Below are 25,605 nucleotides of genomic sequence, written 5' to 3'. Positions count from 1 at the left end.
ACAACCTCCTTGGACGGCACTGATCTGCAGATGACATTGAGGCAAAGAGCGGGCCCACCTATACTTAGACGAGTGCTCGAAAAGCCTCTTCATTACAAGATGAGGAAGCCTTGCGTATAGGTCTTGGTTTCAGGTATATATCGAAAAAAAAGAAAAACATACGGAGGTAAAAAAAACTTCCCCTTCAGAATCAGCACAAAAGATAACCTTCGTTTTGTACACTCATCGCTGTGGACTGAATCCATGGTCAAGTGCAATGTTGGCGCCTTGCTACAAATACTGATCCTAGGAAACCGTTTCGCGACACCGAAGAGCGACGAAGTTAGCGGACTCCTGTCTGCTCGTGGTTGCTCAAACTTGCCTTACAACTACGTCCTGTAACGGCAGCAGCATCGCTGCCTCATCAGCACTGTCGAGACGCTGTGGCGTTGCCGTTGCTTGTCCACTGCATGGCCCTGCTGCTATCGGAGCTACACAGATTAAAGAGGCTGGAGCCCGAGCCGACTCGTAGCAACACTTTTTTCCCGGGCACCCACTAAAACCTTCGCATGCACCTGGCCGCTCACCGCATGTCTTAGAGATCACGATTAGATATGCAGCAAAAATTACATACAGTAGCGCCGCCCTACCGCCACCTATTGGAAAATCGCGTATATGTTGCAAGCACGTCGAGGAAGGCTGCCTGTTCAACTTAGCTGGACCTACACGTTGGATGACTTTGCGGTGTATCTGAATCGCGAGGCCCTCATGCTGTAAGCCTCCGCATATGAGGAATGCGAGACCCTCCTATGGTAAGCAGTATACATTTGAGGAATATGAGGTTCTCGTATCGTGCGCATATGTCCGATCGCATGGCCCAAGTCCAATTATTTCATGCATATGTGACACCTATGAAGCATACACTTAGATTTTTGGCGTACAAAATAGCTCAACAGCACACAGGGACAATCAAGAACACACACGAGCGTGTACTCTTGCTTGTCCCTGTGTGCTGTTGCGCTATTGTGCATGTCATGTGCAGCCAACAAGCACAAATTTCCACCTTAGTAGAATTTTGGATAATGCCCGCTGTTCGAGGCGCGATCGACGGCAACAAGGCAGCTTCAGCTTCAGCTCAGATTAGCCCTTCTTTCAAGGGACTGAGACAGCAGATACCCCCCCCCCCCCCCGCCAAAAAAAAAATAAAATAATTTCTTGCTGCGCCATTATATGTACCGTGCTCATCTCAAAGGAAACGTGAGGTTTCAAATGTGTTCGCACCTCCGTGGTGAAATACTCGTGGTAGCGAGTAATATAACTCAATGACGCATAAACTAGCGGAAAGTTTGTTGGCAGACGTCCACTACATACGCTGCATGCGCTGTATCGAGAGCCTCGCGGCACTGCTGTCACACTTTGACCCAACGAGATGGCTTGGTTTGTGGGGGTTTAACGTCCCAAAGCGACTCAGGCTATGAGGGACACCGTAGTGAAGGGCTGAGGAAATTTCGACCACCTGGGGTTCTTTAACGTGCACTGACATCACACAGTACACGGGCCTCTAGAATTTCGCCTCCATCGAAATTCGACCGCCGCGGCCAGGATCCATCCCGCGTCTTTCGGGCCAGCAACCGAGCGCCATAACGACTCAGCCACCGTGCTGGCTGACCGAATGAGAGTACGAACATCTATACTCGATGAGAAATCAATCGTTTCGCAGCGATCGAACGGGAAGGCGACATTTCCTGTCCTATCGAGCGCTCATTTTGCTCGCCTTTGTGCGCGAGCACGCTTTCCGCGTTTCTCCGCACTCCGTCTTCTACGCCATTAGTATTCACGCCGCCGGGTGGTGCGTTCGTGTGGAATATTACCCAGAATCGGGCGCCATTTAAGTTACAGCGCTGCCATCTTCCGCCATCTGACCTTCCGGCGCTACTGCCCGCACTCTGCACACATCTCCGCGCGAGAACAACAGAGAAAGAGGAGGAGGGGAGAAATCAGCGAAAAATAAAAATGACAATGAAATCCTGCCCTGGACGAGGGTAAACCGCTAGACACGTAGCACGCGCGCCGCGTAGCACCTTTAGAGAGAGTCTGGAAAGCAGCACTTAATCGTCACGCCCAAAGCAAACGAGGGGACGGTGAGGTAAAATGGACAGGCTTCGTTCTGCCTGCCCTTCGATCTGGGCGGAGGACGGCGCCGTCAAGAGTCGGTTTCCGGACACGCACGCCAGCAGGGCTAAAAAAGAGAAGCGTGCAGTGGGCAAGGACGTCGGCAAAGAAAGGCGGCTGCCGCTGATCGCTCGCTTGATGAACGCGCTCGCGCTTTGCGAACGGAAAACCCGGACTCCGTTTCCGGGGCACGGTGCCGGCTGAGAGAGAGCCACCGCCTCCGTTCCTCGCCGTTTAGCGCTAGGCCAAGTTTTATTTAATACCCCTGTCACACGGGCACTTGTAAGGCCTTAGAAATTAAGGTCCTTTGCCCCAAAGGCGCGTGACGCGCATCTACACGGCAAAGCGTCGAGACCTTTGCGATAAAGGTCCGTAGCAATAAAGGCGGCCGTCAGCGGCCTTTAAGTTGCTTAAAGGAGCAACCCAGACGGCAGCGCCAGCTAGCGAGCTCAAAGAATAAAAAATTGACGCAATTTTTAGTTTTTAAACCGTTAAAATATCTAATTTATCTTATTTAATGGTTAATTTTGCGTTACAGTGCACTTAACCGTAGAGGAGGCTATGACTAAAGACATCTACACTGCTAAGAAAGGACTTGAACGCTTTTCAGCAGCCGCATCGACACACACGTGCTTGCGCATCTCGCTTTGCTGTTTTTTCTTCGTTTGCTCTTTGTTGTGTGCGTGTTTTGAGTTTGCTTGTGTGCACAGACACAAGCAACAAAGCACGCTTCTCGAACACGACGAGGAGCCGAACGGAAAATTGCGCCTACCGTGGTCGGAGCGAGAACGATGAAAAAAAAAAAGAAACTTTGTTACAAAATATCCGTTTCTCATCGTCAGAACGGTCGTTTATTATCGTGATAGCTACTTTTTCCAACATAAGCGAAAGCACTCTTAGCTGAAGTGCTACCGTCTGCTTTAATTTCATAATGTTACTAGCGCTGCTGCACACACAGCGGTGACTTTTGGCATTCACGGAGGCCGCGTTCTAGCTCCTTTGGATTTGCCGTGTAGCAGCGTCGCTGCTCCTTTTCGGTTTTCCTCCTTTAGTGCAATAAGACAACTTCACGGCAAACGCCGAGAAGAAGCCCCGTGTGACAGGGGTATAAGGGATTGGCGGTAAATGAAGCGGGCGAGGTTTCCGGGTGAAGCTTATGAAGTGCGGCCGCTCGCCGTCAGCCGGTCCTCCTGTAGGAAAGCCAGCGGCGCTTGAGTATAGGCCGCTCTGTTCTTTATGTGGTGTGTGCGGGGATATCAAACATTATATTATGTACTGCCCAGAGTACAAAGCGGAAAGGTATGTGATGTTCGCTTCCTTCAAGAAGGCAGGAGTCCTTCACAGTACAGTTCAGGACATTGTCTACCCGAGTGGAAACCAGACATGCAGAAGGGAGGCTGCACGCCTTCTTTTAACATTTCTGCAGGACACGGATCTTGTTTTTAAATGTGACAGCAGGAACGGACTATGGCCTAGTGTGATTGAATATGTGCGTAGATGGTGTCTTCTGGAGTGGACCATGTCATACTGTGAGTAAATGTGTGCATGCATGGTGGCACTGCAATGGACTATGTTCTACTGTGCCTGAATATGTGCATAGATGGTAACTTCTGGAGTGGGCTGTGCTGTGGACTGTGTGGAGTGATTGTGTCCATAGATGGTGACTGCGGCAGAGAATGTGTACTATTATAAGAGACTGGGCGCATAGCGGGGTAGATGCGACAAGTTTTAGGACATTGTTAATACAGAAGGGACGCTACGCTGGAGGAATTGCCGGCAGATAAAGCAAGGCTAACCCCACCTGTAGCATTCAACACCTGAACTCAACTCAACTATAGGCCCAACGCTGATGCGAAAGGGGTATACACTTCACTTCCCTTAGTGTTGGCCTCACTGATATACAGTATTAATATGATGAATGCCTGCATCATACTCATCGGGCCCAATTACTGTTTCTCTGCGCATGGCTTGTTGCACTGCCCTGAACTTGATCTTGATTTCAGTGTTTAGCACACCAATGTATTATGCTGGTGGTATGCAATACCAAGAGCAATTGTGGCCTCAGTGGCCGAAGAGCAGTACCACCACTGCGCTTGCTAAGGTTATAACGGGTTCTCGCAGGTGGTGAACCACAAGCTCGGTTCACCACAGGTTGTCCAGCGTCCGCTCATTGTCATTGAACGATAATTGATTCATTCCATGCAGCGCGCTGTCTTTTTCTTATGACATTTTATCAAATCCCTTTATTATCCGTATTTAAACGATTCAACAACTAACATAATTCCCCGCTTGACACCGGCATCGGGCAGCGAAACACAGTGCCGAGTGGACGCTCTCTATGAATGTCTGTTTCTCGTAGTATATCGTTCGTAGCCTTGACCGTAAGGTTGGTCTTTACAAGAAAAAAAAAAGTGGCGATTTTTCTGTGCGAGAAAACGTCTCACTAATCAGCGCTCGCGTTTTACAGCTCTTCAGCCTCATCTCATGCGCTGCCTCCTCTCAAGTTAACTCCAAGGGATCAAAGTTGTTCCGGGGCCCTCTCCTTCTGCCTGCCGGACTTCCGAAAGGGGACGCAAAAACATCATTTTATTTTCCTTCATCCTCGCCTGTACCAAGTGAAAGTTGGCCTCGTGTATGTACAGGGTAAACTGAAACTGAGATCACTACCTAATCGCACACCGAAATGGCCAACAAACGAGGTTCAGTCAGTGCCCACATGTTCGCAGTGCACCGGGAGCTTACGTCAGCTCCCAGTCAGCTCTCGGGCGCGCCTCGCCGCGGACCTTGACACCTGATCGTATCACAATCTGCAATAAAGGGTTGAACACTCAAAGCCCTCCGTCGTTTCAGTTATGGCCTTCGATACGCTTGCTACAGCATAGCGACACACTGCGTAATTACCGGGGTGCGCGCTAGGGAGACGAATTGCGCCGGGAGGCAGCACTGGATTCTTTTAGACAGGCGCCTAAGATAAACAAGAACCCCTGACGAAGGCTGCATGCACGTGAATCGTTTCGAGCACAAATCAGCAAGGCAGTGATATCGAACCGTATACTACGCTAATAGTATCGTGTATATTATATACCACATAATATTCAAATGTATTGAAAGACACTAGACTGTTAGGCACTACGAGCAATACTTAAAACGACATGCTAAACTGGCTGCAGTTTACAATACGCCGGATCCGAACCGCTCCCTTTGAAGGGCGTGCGAGAGGCGGAGCAAATACGGGACAGGGCGAGTACACGCGTTAATTGCAACGCTGCCGGCTAAAGCAACCAGCGCTGTAGGCATTGACGTCACTCTGCATGCAGAAACGTGGAGCATTTCGGAAATCGGAAGCATGACCGCACAAAATGGCGAAGAGGATGGAGTACGATTTTAGTGTTTTGAGCGGCCCACGCACTTATATTATACTGGCACAGACATTTCGCCAAGTTCGAATACGCAATTTCCCCTTGGCTTCATTATATGCAAGTGCTTAATATGGAGGCAGACGGTTCGTTCAGTGTCTAGGTGAAAGCCGGTGCTCTGGAATGACGGGTGGCAGATTTCCGGGTCAGAAGCCACGTCGCACGTAGCTGTTGATTTATTTATTTATTTATTTATTTATTTATTTATTTATTTATTTATTTATTTATTTATTTATTTATTTGGTACCTGCATCGCACTCGCACTGCAGCTTCAAACGAAAGGTGACTTCCGGCTGTCACCAAAGTAAAATGGCAGCATTTATTCGGCTAAAAGATGATAAAATGCTATCGAAGCATCCCTCAGATATGTCGCGTCAGGTGCAGCCCGGCTCGGCAAAGTGAAAGTTTGTCTCGGAATACAGGCCCTGCACTGCTCATAAACGCCGAATTAAAGAACTTTAAAGAACCTAATGAACAATTTAAAAAAAGTTCGCGCATTCATCAGTGTGCCAAAAAAAGGAAAAGAGAAGAGTAAGGGGAGGGGGGGGGGGGAGGCGCAGGTGGTACTGAACGCGATCTTTTGTTTAGTTTTCAAGTAACGGAAATTAGTTGATGCCTCCATGTTATAGCAGAGTCGCTAGATTCGCTGAAAACAGTTGAAATATTGCTGAAAAAAAAGAGGCCGCCGGGTTTGTAGAACATGCACTCTTATAAACAGGGGTCCTCCATCTGAAACGTTCGGTTATATTCGGGCTCACGATAACGTTGCCGCCGGGAATCTCTGCCACAGCGACATAAAATTTTGCATCACCGGCCTGCAATCTGTTCTGTTTCCCTCCATGAGCCCCGGTTAAAAACCAACCGATGAAAGCACTTACCTTACAGATCCTCGGGTCCCTCAGGTAGTCCATTCTGCGAGCGAACTTCGGACAGCCGACGATGAGTGCTCCAGTGGAACCGCTGCCGGTCCCGGCGGCGCCGTTCCTGGAACAGTGTTCGCAGCACTGAGTCTTGCCGTTCGCCAGACCCATGGCTTCGGCGGCCGACCGCAATCACGCACGCGCGCACACACACACGGAACGAGGCACGAGCACGCAGAAAACACGTCCGCGTTGTTTCCACAACGCCCGCTGAAGTTACGCAAGTCTCGCTTTGCGTACGTGGTCAGCACCCCCGCCCTCTTCCAAGAAAGCGTTCCCTTCCTAGACCGACTTGTCCACTGGCGACCGGACGACTCGAGGTGACGTCTTGGTCCCGGAACACCACAGCAACGTGCCACCCTTAGTGGCGTACGGCAATCGATATGAGATCCCTCGCTGTGGAAGGAGGCACGTGCGCACGTCAAGTATGCACGCACGCTGGTACCGGGGACGGTAACTGATGGTCCACGTCGGGCCTGCCTACAAGGGCTAGGAGGATTTTCCAACAGGAAATGAGGGTTTTTCGCTTCCCCCAGCCACCGTCAGGTACAGCGTCAACTGACAGAAGCGAACACGGATGACGACGAACGGATAGCACTGGTTCGTGTCGCCGCGATGAACGGACTGGCCAGAGGAGCGACGACGATTAACGGCCCTCTGAATAGCGGGAGCCCCACTGCTGCTGCTACTACTACCACTACGCTCGCGCGCTCACTGCGAGAGACCGGAACGGACCGCACGATGACTACGCGGCGGGGGATGTGGCTCTAGATCGAGGTTGTTGCCGGCGCTGGGTTTCGGGTAAGGAGGCGGGATGAAGGCGCTCTCCAAGAGACTGCTACCGCGCTCCGTCGACGCCCGCCCTCTCCACCCCTCTTTCTCGGTCGAAACACGCCGCAAAGCCGGCAGTACGCGCACGCGCGCTGTCTAGAGCCGTGTACGGAGGCCGCGTGTGTGTACACACGTCTTGCGGCCGCAGCCAAGCGTGTCTGCGTAGTAGCCGATGACCTTCCACTCGTTGATGTCTGCTGTTGGGAGAAGGCGGTCGCGTGAGAGTTCGCACTTGGCAACGCGTGAGTGACATTACGGAGGCCGACATCATCGGATCGCTGCGTGGAGACTCGGAAGCCGTGAACGACGGGCGTACTACATGCACTGGCAGCATGGAGGATTTTCAGTGCGGAAACGAACACGCGTTCGATGGTGACCACCGTGGAACACGATGCCTGCCGCGCCAAGTTCTACGTCATTCCCGGTTGCGCATTGTGCTGACGCCGGGTACGCGGTGGACTTGCGCGCATTCTCGATGCTGTCAGGTATTTTCGTTTTCCGCTCGGAAGGAGGCGCACAATACAAGCAATGGAGGTAATAGGGACCTGGCGCGTACTTTGTAAAGGTTCTTTTCGAGATTCTTTTCTGCGCAGCCGTTGGCCGATATCCGCTGTGAGGGATAATAGGCAGCAAGCAATTTGTTTCGCCCGATCTGGCGTCAATGGCCGTGTTGAGCAGTGGCCAAGAGCAAAAGAATGAATGGCGGAAACGAAGGTGTCGCAATATAAGACTATACGGATGCCAGGAAATGCGTGCTGACCTTCCTCACTTTGCAGATGCTCAGAGACACCAATCAACAAGTTCAGCAAACGTCATCCACTCGTGTACGAATACCCAACGGAGAAAGAAAAAGATATCTGAGTGCTTTTCATACAGACGGAGCAATCGGCAACGCTCTATTCGGCTTCGCTCTAAAAAAAGGAACACTTAAGTACAAGGCTTGCACGATTCATTAAGCCAGGACGTTCGGGCTAGTAACGAAAGAATTAACTACTTTTCTGGCTTCCTTGCTAAGTACTCAGGTGCTAACTAATGACCAACGTCTGTTCAAGGTCAGCAGAAAGACATCATCGCCACCTCTTACAGGTCTTTTTCTCCTAACAAGAGTGTGCACGATTGCACAAACACAGGTAGCTGAGAATAGCTGCTGCCAGCTAACATACGCCTCCAACCGCTTTGATCGTTGAAGTATATATAACAATTCTTACATCGAGCCAGCGCCACTTAAATCTCCGAATCGGAAAAAAAAAGGCCAAAAGCATAAAAAGCCGCGCTGGACGCAAGCCACGTATAGAAGGGAGCCGCGCGCACCCATTCTGCATACAGAGGACTCCGATTTCTTTTATTCCGCACAGCAATCCTTTCACAACGTTCTCTGGCACGGTCCCGCCTTAAACGCAGGCACGCCGCCTGCCGAAAGAATGCGTACACGCCACTGCACTAATGTCGGCCTGCTTAGTGCAATGCGTTGCGAATAAGCGGACAGGAAAAAGGCGTACACACAAGCGAAAGAAGGGAAGTCCTGTGCCAGCAGTCGTCTTGTTTCGTTTTTTTTTTCACTTGCGTGCTCTTTTTTTTCTCTTTTTCGCTGCCTTAATTTTAACGGGACTGCACGGTGCCGCCGCCTTGTGGACACCGCCAAACATCGTTCACTAAGTGGCCCAACCACAATAACCAAAGTGAGCGTCGCAGCGGGCGCTTCGAAGCAGTGCGCTCTATATAGAGTTACTGTATAAGTAATGCTAATGCACTCACTCCCCTGTTTAATGAAATATGCAAAAGATAAGCCCACGCCATGATCACGCTGGCTGCGCGAAGGAACATGAATGTTTAATGCGAACCAATCAGTAAGGACACACAAAGGCACTGAACAAATACAGGAACCCCCGGAGGCACTAAGAAAAGCTAATTTCTAAAAACGCCTTCGCACAGCTTTGAAGCGACTAATAATAATAATAACTGGTTTTTTGGGGAAAGGAATTGTCGCAGTATCTGTCTCATATATCGTTGGACACCTTAACCACGCCGTAAGGGCAGGGATAAAGGAGGGAGTAAAAAAAGAAAGGAAGAAGAGGTGCCGCAGTGGAGGGCTCCGGAATAATTTCGACCATCTGGGGATCTTTAACGTGCACTGACATCGCACAGCACACGGGCGCCTTAGCGTTTTTCCTCCATAAAAACGCAGCCGCCGCGGTCGGGTTCGAACCCGGGAACTCCGGATCAGTAGCCGAGCGCTCTAACCACTGAACCACCGCGGCGGGTAAAAGTGACTAACGACGGTATACATTTCGGTTTTAGCAAAAGTGCCCGCTTGGATTATTGCGGTGGGTTCATGCATCACGGCGCCAAAAGGATACAGATCCGGAACAAGAAACGTAAAATAAAACAAAATATTGTACAGCATATAGCGGCGATGTTGGGATTCCTCATCACCGAGTATGGTGCGTCCTTGATCACCGTTTTGCTGCAGTGGACGATCTGATTCATTAATTCGCTCGCAGTTCCTCACGGCGCGGATCAGGTGTCAGTCCGGAGTAAGAAAGCTACTGTGCCGCTCCTTTCCACGTAGCATTCTCCTCATCCATCGGAACACCTACTGACAGCACGCCGCACGCATAGAATATGTACATATAGAAAAAATACGAAACTTTCCTCTCGCATAGGTAAGCCGAAAAACAATCCCACCCCTTGATGCTAGTGCAGGGAGCTAATCACGAGATAAACGTAGCAGGGTATCAATTTCGATCATTATTTGTTTTCTTCTTTTGCTTTTTCGTTTATACTAGGCCTAATTCCTTCACCCCCCCATGTGCGCACTGTACACAAATACACAATCGTGTTCATGGGTTCCATACACTACCCATGTGGACGCATATCCAAAGTGCTCCACCCACACGAAGCGGACAGTCGTTCCGCTGTCTCTGGAAAGTAGCAGCGAGTTCCTAACATACAGCGCAGCTTTTTGAACAAATGTCAGTGCTCCTTGTTACTACGCTGCTAAAATAATTACAGTAAGTCGTACAAAACTGCGGTTGCGCGGCAATTAGCATTTCAGCGAATCAGGTATGTGCGCGCAAACTCTACCCGTAACTTCTGCACTTCGCTTGCAATGGCTACGATTGACTTTCTGAGATGCGCCCGCAGCAATCCAGTCTTTAGACTACGCGAACACGTGGTAGTGCACGATCTCGTTCACTTTGCTTAGTTTGGTTTGGTTTATGGGGGTTTAACGTCCCAAAGCGACTCAGGCTATGAGAGACGCCGTAGTGAAGGGCTCCGGAAATTTCGACCACCCGGGGTTCTTTAACGTGCACTGACATCGCCCACTACACGGGCCTCTAGAATTTCGCCTTCACTGAAATTCGAACGCCGCGGCCGGGATCGAACCTGCGTCTTTCGGGCCAGCAGCCGAGAGCCATTACCACTCAGCCACCGCGGCGGCTCGTTCCCTTTGCTTAGTCAGTGCGATCAAGAGCAGGACAAATTTGTGATTTAATTAGCAAAAGACAGAACAATCTGGCGTCCGAATTGCACTGACTAATTCATGAAACCATTTCCTGAACCACTCCTTTCTTGATTATTTCCGCACTTGATTTTATTTTTTTTTAAATGCCTTCTGCTAGGGACAGGACTGCGTGTATCGGCTGGGAACGCTGACTGCCGCTCTACCATGCACAGCCACAACAATGCTGTTCCTCACATCCCCGCGAGTCTAGACACAAAGGAGGACAAAACAACGGCCCCGGGCCCTCCAGCTGGCACGCACCAGCCTGGATTTTTCGTCGGGCTTAAATATAGATGCCACGGGAGCTACTAACTACCACCACAAGAAACACTGTACCTGCACCACTAGGCGCGAGGCGCGCGATGGGCGAGCAGTGAGCGGCCAGGGGCTGTCGGATGAGAGCGGTGATGCGGCGACATCGCACATCTTCCGCTTTGCGTGAACACAAAACTGAACACAGCGGCGCAACAAACAAAAAAAAAAGCGTGACACCGTCCGCCCCTATCCAAACCACGCACGAGTCGGCCCAGGCATATGTGTTTTCGCTCGATAGCTGTCAACCATCTGAGAGGGGCTGCTTCGCCATAGCGTGCTCTCATTGTCAGCCTTGCTACAGCTCGTAGAAACAACATATCTTGGCTACACAAAGTATCCGTTGAAAGTTTTTTTTTTAATCAGCTGTTACCCGCGCGTTGTCATGACATCATCGTCATCATCACATGGTTCGTGTCGTGTGGCGCATGGTGCGTGGCACATGGTGCGTGGCTAGCGGTTTGGTCCACGACGCTTTTCCCCAAGCATTTCACCCCAGAAGAGTCGAGCACCAGGCCAGGGGAGACCTTGTGCGCATTAGAAAACTTGTGGCTGCCCCGCGGCACTGGGGATCGAGCCCAGCACCTCCCGAATGCGATCCGGATGCTTTACCACAAGGCCAGCGCCCAATAGCTCTATGCACCGCTCAGTCGCTCGCTGCAGTGCATAGAAGAGGAGATGGGTGGCCTCGAAGCAATGCGCAGAAAAGAACTTCGCGAACGTCGCTGTCGACGAGGGCGCCAGCAACGACCACGTGGAGTACTTGAACGCGAACGACAAGGGACGAAGAAGTGCAGCCCGCCTTTCCCTGTTACACAGACTACGTAGAGACCCGGAATCAGATGCGCAATAAAGCGCCAGTGTGGACAGGATCCCGATGTGCAAACTCGCTATGTTGCGAACATGAGACAAAGTGCCAGGATCACGATGTGCGCGCCCGCAAAGCCGAAGCCGTCAGATGCAAAAGACAGAGGCAAAATACATACACGATGGTGCCACTCTGGCGTTTGAGCGTCAGTTCAACGTCAAGTCCTTCCGCTTTGAGCGCTCGGTAAGCGACAGATCCTGGGAGATGCTGCGAATTTCAAAAGTATATAGCTGTACGTTGACTTGCCTCATTCGTTACTAAAATCATACGGAGGCGCGACAAAGCGATTAGTAGCACTTAAATTCGCAGCACCTTTCATGGCCGCCTGGTATTAATATTCATTCGATAACACTTCGGATCGAATAGCACAAATAGACTATTTGGTTATCAAGGTGTTTTCTAGTCCCTCGCACTTTATTTCGTACATTGGGCCGGAACATTATCGTTCAACGGCCATGTTAGGTTCATATGACCGGCGCCAGCCTGATATTTTCAGCCTCGAATTACCCGACGTGGGAAATTAAGTTGAACCGCTTCTAATAAGCGAAGGAAGCGCAGTTCGCCAGCGTCCGACGAGGAAACCTTGTATTGTAATAAACGCAGTGAAGCTGGCCCTGAAACAAACGCTGGCTCAGAGAAATAAGTCACTGACACGGCGTCACTTTCACGAACAAGTGCGGAAAGAGAGGTTGCGCCAACAGCGTCCACGCGGATTCACCTTGATTTAGTGCAGCCGTCAGGCAATTTACCGTGGCAATAAACAAAGCAAAAGGCTAGAAGAGCGTGGCCTTCAAAACACCGTCGTTCTTCTTTCCGATCGCCAGATTCAGGCTGCCACACTGAATTAAACTGTCCAGTGCATTCGCGGCTGTTCCATCCGAAGCAGCAAGAAGGAAGATGAAGCAAGGAAGCAAACAAACAGGTGGCCTTCTTAAATTCACAATGGAATTAATTCTTTGAAACACATTTTTGTCGGCTCATATTTGCATGCAAAGATAGTGGGTTAAATTCTCGATAGGGTGTACTGACTTGTCCGTTTCATTTAAACTCTACTGTTGTTTAAACAGATGCTAACCACATATTTGATATTGTGCGCTACGAATATATGTTGTAATTTCAAATAAACACCAACGACTTTCAGCCCTTTTGCTGGTTTAGATGCGGTACAGTTCATTTAAAAAGCAGTGCTGCGAATGTGACATTGGTTTCGACGTTTTTATAGCCCATCGGGTTTTGTGCAAAACCGCCTGTCGTTTTATTTATCCTTTTTCCGGCGTGGACATTGTTGAGATATATTCAAACAGATAGAGCGATCGTCGAGCAAGAGAACAAGCACCTGTTCGCACTTAAACGTCCAAATCGAACACACAATCGAACACGGCAATTAGGTCAGCTTGCAAAACTGACAACCGTTACGTGAAAGCTCACAGAAGCAAGCTACTGGAATCAATAGTGTTGGTCAAGCGATGCCTACCGCAGCGACCTGTCTAGCAAAGAATTGTGTTGGTCAATACGAATTATTTTCTGTCCGTTGTGACGGAAATCTGATTTTCGATCTCAATACAGAGAAGGCACCGGATGACGCAACACCTAGGCTTTGCGCTTCACAGGACGACAATTGCAGGCACAGACTTGCTGAAGTCAGCCGAGGTCACGTGGCGGGGAGAAGCGGGACGCATGCAGCACGGGAAAAACGCAGTCATGAAAACGAATACAGTCCCCGAGGGAGAGCTCCTCTGACGCAAGCCAAAGCGGAATCAAATTTCCAAAGGGCCATCGCCAACAATCGCCAAAGGGACAAACACGTGAGGGCGCCGAAACCAAAAAATAAGCTTACGTAACAAGCAAACCGCACAAAAAGCGGAAGAACAAAAACGAGAGGAATTTAGAGAAGTCCAAGAGAGTTTTATAACGTTCCATACGCTTCCAGCAGGCGCAGCTCCAAGGTCTGACCGCTTTCAATGTTCAGCGGAAATTGGTCGATTTAAAAAGCATGCCACGTGCGCAGCCGTGCACTTGGCAGGGGCAGGAATGTGAGCGCTTCTTTACACCGAGACCCCCGAAGCAGGTCAAAAAGAAAACCGAAGCGTCGGATAGGCTTCCAGAGCGGAGTGTCCCACGTAATGCTCACGGTGACACTTTGTATAACCACGAAGCCCACCAGTGGTGCGAAAAGCGACTCGATCGTGACCACTTCTCAAGCGGCGAACGCACGCATGCGGTCTTCGCCACGCGTGAGTGGAGAATGCGTCAAGCAACAAAGCGAAGAACGCATCGCACTGTCGCGCTGAAAAACGAAGCGAAGCTGAACGAAACAACACGCATATTCGCTCCGGCATTTTCTGTTCTCCTTTCTTAACCTTCGCTATGGCACGAGAAGGTCAAATTTGCGAATAGCGGTCGTGTTGGAGTGGTTGGAGACGCTCTGGAGTTCCGCAGGACTCTGACGTGACGTCAACGAATTCAACCTCAACCTTTCCTACTGTACCACCCAGCCGCCCCCCCCCCCCCCCACCCCCACCCCCAGTCTATCACTGCATCTCGGATTGCCCAGATCGCATCTGTGTACCGCCCATTCGCACACACATCCCAACCACCAGGGAGCCTGCACTTCGGACTACACGAGCCGGTAAACAGACCGGTGACAGACCGGGCTAGGCTGTAGGGGAAGGCCAGAGGGCTCGTGAAGTGAGAAGCCTTCGCGGGAAGGTTTTTATCTTTGTTAATTATTGAAGTTTATCATCCCCCTCCGACATGGCGTCAAGTTCGGCCTAGGCAGCGCACGGCGCGGTGGACCAGCAGTTATAAAAGCAGTTCATGAAGTCACCGAGCGCTTTAAGGGACACTGACACAACTCGATACAACTTTTATCCTTACTAAATATCTGTAAACATCTGTTGTTTAGCTCTTTCTGGCTATGCAGATTTTTGTTCGGTAGCAGAAGACGCCTCTATTGCTAACAAAATAGCGTTTAACACGGAACAATTCTTTTCCCGCCACTCGGTACAAACTAGTGACGTCAGTGCCGAAAATAACTCCGTGATCATCATCTGCAAGTGAGCGGAGGTGCAGCCTAGCCTCAGAGATCTCCGCCGTGGGCGTCATCGAAATTTGTTTGTAAAAATCGCCTGTGGCGGCGATACCTGCTTTCTGTGAAAGCAGCCTCTATGCTACTAAGTATAGCCTATCTATACTGATCAACCTGAATCTGTACTATTAGTACCTTTAAATACGACCAGAAACCTAGCATCGTCGAGCAGACGATCCGTTTCAGCACCCACGTCAACGCTTCGCCTCTTCATGCATGGTCCCAGCACACGTCAGCGGCAGCGCACAATGCTGCTCGAAGCGAATTTCTATATGCAGCCTTTCGTGGGCGTCACCATTTACTACTACTACACGCGGGCACTCGGCGTCACTGCAGCCGTGTGGAAGCGGAAGAAACCCCGCTGAGTAACGGCGCCGAAGGGATTTTTTTTTTTTTCCTACCGTCTGGCGACGGAGTCTCTGCACACAGCACGACACGGCCACGCAGTGCAAAGCAGCCATGTAGAGCGGAAGAGCCACCCCTACAGATCGTAGAAGCCCCGATGCAGCGAGCCACGACGGGCCAGATTTCGTGAAAGTGGCCTCTTCGCTGAATAAGAAGGAAGAACGGAGCAGCGCTCGAAATTCTGTAACCAACGCAAGTGGGAGACATTTCTGTGGAAGATTTTGCTTCCCGTATTAAGACGTAGCTTATTTTAAATCGTAGATATGAAAGCCCGCTCTGTGCGGACAAGGCTGGTGCGGATAGTACCATGCAAGACAGGTTAGTGGAAACATTTCCAGCAAGAGCACTACAAAGTAAAAAGCGGTATGGTATGGCATGGTTTATGGGGGTTTAACGTCCCAAAGCGGCTCAGGCTATGAGGGACGCCGTATTGAAGGGCTCCGGAAATTTCGACCACCTGGGGTTCTTTAACGTGCACTGACATCGCACAGTACACGGGCCTCAAGAATTTCGCCTTCATCGAATGGTATGCTATGGTATGGAATGATATGGTATGGGTATGGTATGGTGTGGTATGGTACGGTAAGATATGTATGGTAGTTTGGTATGGTATGGTATGGTGTCGTGTGGTATGGTTTTTGTATGATTTTGGTATGGTTTGGTATGGCGTGGTATGGTACGGTATCATATGGTGTGGTATGGTACGGTATGGTAAGATATATATGGTACTGTTTGGTATGGTATGGTGTTGTATGGTACGGTATGGTATGGTGTGGTACTTCCATGGCACAGCACACGGGCGTTTTTCCCTGTGGTGTGACTGGGATGTCAGAGCAAGTTAAAGAACCGCAGTCCACCACGGCACCTCCTTCTTTCACTCCCAACTTCCTCACTTCCTTCACGTTGCGGTTGACGTGTCGACCGACAAGACAGTCACTGCGCATTTCACATCTTCAAAAGCGATTTCAGATGGGTTGTACAACCCGCCGCGGTGGATCAGTGGTTCGGGCGCTCGACTACTGATCCGGAGTTCCCTGGTTCGAACCCGACCACGGCGGCCGCGTTTCGATGGGGGCGAAACGCTAAGGTGCCCGTGTTCTGCGCGATTTCAGTGCACGTTAAAGATCCCCAGGTGGTCTAAATTATTCCGGAGCCCTCCACTACGGCACCGTTTTCTTCCTTTGTTCTCTCATCCCCTCCTTCATCCCTTCCCTGGGAACTCCGGGTCAGTAGTCGAGCGCCCTAACCACTGAGCCTCCGCGGCGGGTGCATCGGCGACACAGGATGCTCAGCCGCGCTTCTTTCAGCTGTGAGCCGCGCTTCTTGTTCCGCGAATCTGCGTATCTTTTAGGCTCACGGAGATCGCTTCTATTTACCGCACGGTCGGCAATGGTGCGGCTGCCTTCTGTTGTTAAGGTCGGAGTAGACAGTCAGCCGTGCACGACCGGAAGATAGAGATTAACGACTGAATAAACTGAGCAAAGCTCCGCGTTACGCAGAAGCCTCGGCTGCCCAATCAGATGGGCATCGCTTTACCAAAATCACACGCGTGAAGCCCCTGTTGTAAGAAATGACGAGGGACGACGTGTACACGGCCACTCGGGAAGCGTGGTTAAACTTTCCACCTGTAGAGCACTGCATTAGTTCCAATGCTGAGATGTTCCGCCTGCGCTCGATTCCACAAAAAGTCACTGCAGCTGTTGTACACTTTACCTTAGAGTTATCTTCTTTGCAACATTTGCGCTTAAGTGAATGCCTGCTGTACTTGTACAAAAACTCCTTAACACGACGCTTGGCATGGGGCACGGCGGCACGTTGAGGACTTCCTATTCAAGACTTGTATTAATACGCTTATTACTCTCTAATGTCAACATAGTGTAGCGGCAGTATAAAAAAGTAATTAGGACGCTTAAACCACTGACAGTGATGGGGGGGGGGAAGTACTTTTCACAAAGTGCGAGTGGTGGCAAGGGAATTTTTTTTTTGAGGTCATGAAGCTGGACATGAATAACCAAGAATTATCTCTAATACTCCCAGACCAGCAGTCTCGGGCGATCGCGGCAGACTTCTCACAGCGATTTTTGTTATATTTTGTTCTTAGTTACATTTGGAATTCCTCGTTCAGCATCTCGTGTATAGTCTGGAGGAGGCGCTGTTTCATCCGAGTGCACCACCAAACAAGCGGCACAACCTAGGACATCGCGTCAACGAGTAACGTGGTAGACTTCGTGAGCCGCTGAGCACACTGCCCATTTAGTCTGGAAGAAAGCCGCTTCCCCTTCTTCTGGAGAGATAGAACGGGGCCAGCAGTACGACCAAAAGTCGCGCACAATTTCTTTGCACATTTTACAGCCTTAGCCGTTACGAGCTCTGGCTACTAGCCAAGACATCATCGCGGCGCTGTCAGTGCAAGGATGCGTAGTGCAGGGTATGCCACACATAACAAACCTTGAACTTAGCAGCGGTCTATGGCCCGGGGCCATCTCGCCATTCATATCCCTCTCACGATACAGACATGGATCCCATATATATGCATCGTATGCTTCGATGCGTGAAAGAGGCGTGCGCAGCGGGAGTCGGGCACGTGTAGCGAGCGTCTGGCCACGCTGAGGGCGCAGTAGCTGCGCACTTGGCTGCCCCACAACACGGCGACCAATGAAGCGGAAGCGAGCGTCAGCAGAGAACGCATCCGTCGAACGGAAGTCGAAGTTCCTCTAGAGGCGAACGGCGCAAGTGAGGGGCGACGCCGCGAAGACAAGACGCGCCCACAACTGCAACACTCGCGGCAGCGCCCATAAAAGGAAGGTTGCACACCGCGTACAATGCCCGGCAGGAAGGACGCCAGGAAAGAGAGGCTGGACCGAATTGACGGCGCGGTTTCGCAGCCGCTGCCTTTGCGCGATGCGCAAATATTTCCCCGCTAGTTCACTTTTCAACTGTAGGTGCAAGAGAGTGCAATCGACAGAGCCTGGCTCTTCTTCGGATTCTGGAATGTGTATATTCTTATATATATAATTGGTTTTGGGGTAAAGGAAATGGCGCAGTATCTGTCTCATATATCGTTGGACACCTGAACCGCGCCGTAAGGGAAGGGATAAACCAGGGAGTGAAAGAAGAAAGGAACAAAGCGATGCCGTAGTGGAGGGCTCCGGAATAATTTAGACCACCTGGGGATATTTAACGTGCACTGACATCGCACAGCACACAGGCGCCTTAGCGCTTTGCCTCCATAAAAACGCAGCCGCCTTGGTCGGGATCGAACCCGGAAACTCCGGATCAGTAGCCGAGCGCCCTAACCACTGAGCCACCGCGGCGGGTGTATATTCTTATGCAGAGCTGACAGCGAAGACGCTCTTGATGAAGAAGAGTGATGAAGATTGATGACACGCCGGCAGCAGTGGAATTCCATTTCGACCACATCTTCCCATCTCATGCGAAACACATGCCAGCAAACATTTTAAACGGTATTCTCTCGGATCACATAGAGAAATACCCCCATCATACGGTGCTTGCTACCGATGCCTCCGTCAACTGCCAAAAAGCTGCAGTTGGCATCTTTTCGCAGGATTTGGCATGGAGCTATTCCGTCCGCATCCCAGATTATATTCCTATATTCTTTGCGGAATTTTTGGCTCTTGGAATGGCCCTTCACAAAATTCCATGCCATGTGTCTCATGGTATTATTCTCGCTGATTGTTTGTCAGTGTTAGTCTCCCTTGACACTTCACAAGAAGATTTTTTGAGTCGTATCCTGCGATTTTTTGTCCCATGCACTTTGAAGGTGGCCCGTTTTGTCTGGGAAATGCTGATAGTCAGTGGTATTTAGTAAGGGATCTCGTAACCTGGCTGATATATGTAGAAACCGCTGAAACCTGGAAATCGCCAGCAGGCTGAAATTCGGGACGGGATGTGTCACTGACCCGTCAAAAGCCTACCATGCTAAGTAATCAGCCACCTCATTTGAATGAATACCTGCATGGCCAGGGATCCCGCTGAAACCTGGAAATCGCCAGCAGGCTGAAATTCGGGACGGGATGTGTCACTGACCCGTCAAAAGCCTACCTTGCTAAGTAATCAGCCACCTCATTTGAATGAATACCTGCATGGCCAGGGATCCCTGGCCATGCAGGTATTCATTCAAATGAGGTGGCTGATTACTTAGCAAGGTAGGCTTTTGACGGGTCAGTGACACATCCCGTCCCGAATTTCAGCCTGCTGGCGATTTCCAGGTTTCAGCGGTTCCTACATATATCAGCCAGGTTACGAGATCCCTTACTAAATACCACTGACTATCAGCATTTAGCATATAATTGGAACGTCCGTTCGTGTAAATCCAGGCTGTGTGAGGTAACAATGACGCGGTTGCGGTGCAGGATTCCAAGTTTGAATTTATATCTATGCAGGTGTGGGTTGACACCGACGAACCTATGTGACGCATGTGGGAAAGTTGAATCTTTAACCATTTTCTCCTCTACTTCGCAAAGTTCGCACTTCAGAGAAAGATTTACCTGGAGGTCCCTCTCTCCAGGTTAGGGCTCCCTTTATCTTTGCCAGTATTATTATCGTTTGGTGCGAACGCCAAGGGATTTGCATTGGGTTCTATTTGTGGGTTTCTCCACGATTTCATAATTGCAACTGGTAGATTGATGTGCTAATTCTTTTAAAGTTCTACGAGCTCTTCTTTTTCACCAAAATGCTGTCTGTTATTTAACTGTCAATAGTGTTCTCTTGTTTTTATTCGTTGATTTTTCAAAATTCACGATTGGTGCTACATTTTTGTCATCATCTTCCATGGAAACTTCTTTGTTTATTCAACTACACCTTGGCCAATCCCCCCGCGTGGGTATGTGCCATATACCTGGGGTGAAGAAGAAGAAGATGAACGGTTTAATGCGCCCAAGTGGCCCGTGGTCTTAAGAGGGGCACCGTAGTGGAAGACTATGGATTAATTTACACCACATGAGGTTCTCTAAGACGCACTGAAATCCCACAGCACACGGGGGCCTTTGCACTTAGCCTCCATCGAAATGAGGCCGCCGTGGCCGGGAATCGACACCGCGACGTTGGAGTCAGGAACCGACCGCCGCAGCCATTGAGCCACAGCGGCGAGTGATGATTGACAGCTATAGGGTTGGAAGAGGAACACTGGTGACGAGGCAGTGGACGAAACAACGGCTCCGAAGAGTGCGCAGGTGGAGAGCACTGACGAGGAGGCGTGAGCCCACCACAAGAGGAGGCGTGAGCCCACCACAAGAGGATCCACATACACGGCTGCACTTTGCAGCCAACGGAGAAAGCCCGAGGCTCCCAGCCGGCATCAACCGACAGCTGCCAGGATAAGGTACACGAGAAGGAAACGAGAGGTGAGCGGAAGAGAAACATTGTTACCGATTGGCAGTGAACAAAGGTTTTGACAGCCGACATGCCAAGTGCCATCCCTATTAACCAGCCTGGAGACATGGTGTTCGTACGAAAGAGAATACAAGGCTCGCAGTCACTGGGCCATTCCACGATGACCAAGACCAGCAAGCTGAAAAGGAACCCTAAACACATTACACTGCCCAAGTACTTCAATTGGGACAATTGATATCGCGATTACAGGGAGTACTGTTCCGTTTCATCTCAGCTGGTACAATATAAGGAAGCGGAGCATGTAACAGGCCGACAAAGAAGACGCTGATGAGAGTGAGCGAGCGATCCATCTCAAAGAATTAAATCGTCACTGAATTTAATAACTCACTCTCCTCCTTTTAAACGTTTTCTAAGATCAGTTCAGTTAAGAAAGAGAGAGAGAGAGAATGAAGGAAACGCAGGGAGGTTAACCAGATGTGAGTCTCCGGTTTGCTACCCTACACTGGGGATGGGGGATAGGGGTTAGAAAGATGACAGAGAGGAAAACGCAAAAAAAAGGAAAGCGCACACATGGAGACACACACACACAAGGCGTTCCAGTTAAAGTCTTTCACACAGGCCGGTAGATTGCAAGAAGAGCAAAAGCGCTTGCACGGCCTTCTTCTGCGACGGTAGGTCCTTTCTATGTTGTAGAATTCTTTTTTTCGGATAGCGGTTGGTCGTCCAGTTGGTCAAGTTCGTGGCTAAGGCATGCCCTCTGTGGACTGTACTGCCGGCAGGAGCACAATATATGGCCAATTGATTCTTCATGGCCGCGGTGGTCACAGGTTGGGGTGTCGATAATCCCTATGCGGAAGGCATAGGCTTTAGTAAAGGCAACACCCAACCAAAGTCGATATAAAAGCATGGCGTCTCTACGGCGAAGCTGTGATGGCGCTCGAAGACTTAATGTTGGATCAAGTGAGTACAGTCGCGTATTTCTTAAATGTGGCTCATTCCATTGCGATTCGGTGCACTGCCGAGCAAGTAGGCGGAGCTTCCGTGCCGCGTCAGTTCTAGAAAGAGGGATTGGGACGTGGCGCTCCTCAGTATGGGCTGAGCGGGCAGCGTGATCCGCCCGTTCATTGCCGATAATCCCGCAGTGACTTGGAAGCCACTGGAACGTTATTTCATGGCCGGCATCACTTATATGGTGTAACGTCTCTGCAATATGGAAGATTAGTTGTTCGTGCGGTCCGCGTCGTAGAGGTGACAGAGACTGCAGTGCCGGCCTCGAGTCGCAGAATATTGTCCATTTGTGTGGCGGTTCATCACCAATGTGATGAAGGGCAGTTAAGAGCGCTGCGAGCTCTGCTGCCGTCGATGTTGTCGCGTGGGTCGTCTTAAATTTGATTGTTGTAGCTTTCGCTGGAATGACGATTGCCGCCGCGGAGCTGCTTGGAAGGACAGATCCATCAGTGTAAATATGCGTTGAGTCACGGTAGTTCTCGTACAAATGTAGTAGAGTGAGCTGTCTAAGGGCTGGTGATGACAGATCAGCTTTTTTCGAGATACCAGGTATTGCGAGGTTGATTTTTGGCTGAGCGAGGCACCATGGAGGGATTGAAGGTCTCGCAGCCGGAGTGAAACAAGCTGGCAATGATTCTTCATATGCAGTTATCGTTTGGCTGAAAGAGGTGTGTGGCCTGTCCGCTGGTAGAGAGGCTAAATGGTGACGAGGATTCCTGGCTAGATGCCTTATATGGGTCCTGAGTACTTCAATTTCAATGTGGGTCTTGACCAGGTGGTCTCTAGCGATTGCTATCGTAGCCACTGTTGAAGCACTCTGAGGCAGGACTAGACAGATCCGGAGCACTTGATCCTGGAGACTTTGTATTGTGCGTAGATTCGTTTTGCCTGTGTTGATTATTGCTGGCAAGCTGTATCGCAGAAATCCTAGAAAAAGCACCCTGTACAGTTGTAACATGGCACTAGGCGACATTCCCCGGGTCTTGCCAGCGAAAAACTTGAACAGGTGGGAGATGCCTGTCAACCGTTTTTTCACGTATGATATGTGTGGGCTCCATGACAATTCCCTGTCGATTATGACACCTAGAAACTTGTACGATCGGACCCATCGTATTATTTGGCCATTTATCATTACACTGTAGTTTGCCATGGGTTTGCGCGTAAATGGCACTAGTGCGCATTTCTCGGAGGAAATTTCCTCGATTACGGAGGTAGATAAGTTTGTGTGGCGGCTCTCTGAATTCTCGCTCGCAACTGTAGGCGTGTTACTGCAGATGTCCATATGCAGATGTCATCCGCGTACATTGATAGCCTGACTGTGGTTGGCACGTGCTGAAGGAGAGCAATTAGTGTTAGATTAAATAACACGGGGCTAAGTACACCGCCCTGGGGGCGCCGCGGTAGCTATAGTGAAGAGAAGTATGGCCTTCCTCAGTGCTTACAAAGAAGGATCGCATGGATAGATAGCTCCGTATCCATTGAAACATCCGACCACCCACTCCTACCTCTGCGAGAGCAGAGAGGATGGCTTCATGCGTAACGTTGTCATACGCCCCTTTAACGTCGAGGAATAAGGATGCGCAGAGACGCTTACGGCTTTTCTCATGTTGAATGTAGGTCACCAGGTCGACGACGTTATCGATCGATGATCGACCGCGTCGGAAGCCCGCCATGGCATCTGGGCAGGTATTGTGGTACTCCAAGTACCACTCCAGGCGTCCTAGAACCATCCTCTTCATTACTTTGCCCACACAGCTCGCCAAAGCGATCGGGCGATATGATGAGAGCTCCAACGGCGACTTGCCAGGCTTCAGCAGAGGAACAAGGCGACTTGCCTTCCAGGTTGTTGGTAGCGTGCCATTTCTCCAAGATTCATTGTACACCTCAAGAAGAACTCCTCTCGCTCGCTCCCCCAGGTGACACAGAGCTCGGTAGGAAATTCCGTCAGGTCCTGGCGCTGATGTGCGGCTACACAAAGCTAATGCTGCCTTAAGTTCGTGGATCGAGAATGGTAGATCAAACCGGAAATCACGTGGTGGCGGGTAGCTGCTCGAAGGCGATGGAATGTTGGTAGCTGTGAGTTGGCCGGATAATCTGGCGCAGAAACCCTCTGCCACGTCAATCTCCGATCTCTTTTGAGAGAGGGCAAGCGCCTTGAATGGGAATCGCTGTACGGGAAGTGTCCGCAGCCCGCGCACCGTTCTCCATAGTTGCGATAAAGGCTTGCGTGGATCTAGCGACTCACAGAAGGCAGCCCAACGTTGCGATTCGAGCTTGTCTAACCGGCGCTGTATCTTCTTTTGCGTGCGCCTGGCGGTCCGTAGATCGTCCATTGTTTTCGTACGTCGGTACCTTCGTTCACCACGTCGTCGGATTTCTCGTAGTCGTTCTAGTTCCACATCAAAATCATTAAGTTTCGAGGAGCATGTTAGAGTACACATAGTGTCTTGCACCACGTTCTTGATTGCCTTTTCCAAGTCGAAAGATGAATTGGCGTCGCAGTGTGCTTCCATAATAGACTGAAATTTAGGCCAGTCCACTCTTTGGATCGTATCCCGTGTTTTGGAAGCGATCAATCCTTTGATCTTGATGTACGTGGGGATATGGTCGCTTCCGTGCGTCTCTATGTCCGCAAACCACCCTGCACGTCTGACTAGGCTTCGTGAGACGAAAGCCAAGTCAAGACAGCTGCTGTACGTGGAGCCACGTAAGAACGTAGGACTTCCATCATTCAGCAGCCAAAGTTCACTACAGGAGGCGAAAGATACCAAAGCTCTGCCTCTGGCGTTGATGATCCGACTTCCCCAGAGTGTATGACGGGCGTTGAAATCTCCAATGATGACCCAGGGATTGGAAGTTGAGGAAAGGATGTCTTGTAGTTTTTTGTAATCAAATCGAGTTGACGGAGATAGGTAGGCGCCTACAAAAGTAAAGGCCAGATTCTTTTTCCTTACGTTTAGGCATATATATTGATTACTGCCATTAGGTGGTACAGGCTGGTGAGTGTAGGTGAGGTCACGGCGAATAAACACCAAAGCCTTACTGTTTTCATAAACAGCTGACGACATAAATGATTCATATCCAGAAAGCCTGATTTTGTTCGATAAGTTCGGCTCGCAAATGACGATAATGGGAAACATATTGGCGTACACGAAGCGACGGGAATCCGAAAGGCGCGCCTTGAGTCCGCGGGCATTCCACTGAAAAATAGCTGCTTGTCGGACCTCTTCCCTAAAAGACCAAGGCTGTGGAGCCATGATCTACTCAAGGGTTGCAAGCACCGGACTCAGAGCGTCCAGTACTTGAAGCGCACTTCTGGCAGACGGTGTGTGCATGTTGCTTAGCAGCACGCGAATGGCATTCATTAAAGGCCTAATAAGTGCTATCACTTGCTCATCGGTATTCCGCGACTCCTCGGATACAGCACCTTGCTGTACTGGGGGCGGCGGCTTCTGCGGCTCTTCTGGCGGTCGTGTACGCGGAAGTGGCGGCCATTCCTTTGTGGAAAGAGATCTGGCAGTTTTCTCCCTTCCAACATCGGTGTTCGGAGTGCTGGAAACGTCCGCTGATGATGATGCTTGACGAGGTGACTTTTCCTGAAAGCTTGATGTTTTCCGCCGTGAAGACCTTCGTCGGTGACGTCGTCTTCGCCGTACTTTCACAGCGGCCTCTTTGTGGGTAGAGTTGTCTCTCACCATTTGTTTAAGAATGGTGATCTCTTTCTTGATCTGGGGACAGTCTTTGGAAGA

General features: G+C 50.3%; 2 protein-coding genes across 5 annotated transcripts in view; one reads left to right on the top strand and one right to left on the bottom strand.

Moving 5' to 3' along the window:
- Men (NADP-dependent malic enzyme) overlaps positions 1–25,605 on the bottom strand; it is a 145,017-nt gene that overhangs the window by 56,365 nt on the left and 63,047 nt on the right. For all 4 annotated transcript variants that reach the window (XM_077632671.1, XM_077632672.1, XM_077632673.1 and 1 more), the window contains one exon: positions 6,446–6,551. In XM_077632671.1, coding sequence (XP_077488797.1) covers positions 6,446–6,551 — 106 coding nt within the window. The remainder of the gene's footprint in view (positions 1–6,445; positions 6,552–25,605) is intronic.
- LOC144099407 (uncharacterized) overlaps positions 18,205–25,605 on the top strand; it is a 40,634-nt gene continuing 33,233 nt past the window's right edge. Inside the window, exons 1-2 of the mRNA XM_077632676.1 lie at positions 18,205–18,358; positions 19,606–19,625. Coding sequence (XP_077488802.1) covers positions 18,319–18,358; positions 19,606–19,625 — 60 coding nt within the window. The 5' untranslated portion in view covers positions 18,205–18,318. The remainder of the gene's footprint in view (positions 18,359–19,605; positions 19,626–25,605) is intronic.

Source organism: Amblyomma americanum, chromosome 7, assembly GCF_052857255.1.
Source record: "Amblyomma americanum isolate KBUSLIRL-KWMA chromosome 7, ASM5285725v1, whole genome shotgun sequence".
Taxonomy (NCBI): Eukaryota; Metazoa; Arthropoda; class Arachnida; order Ixodida; family Ixodidae; genus Amblyomma; species Amblyomma americanum.
Note: the sequence above shows the minus strand (reverse complement) of the source record. Positions and strands in the feature narration are given on the sequence as shown.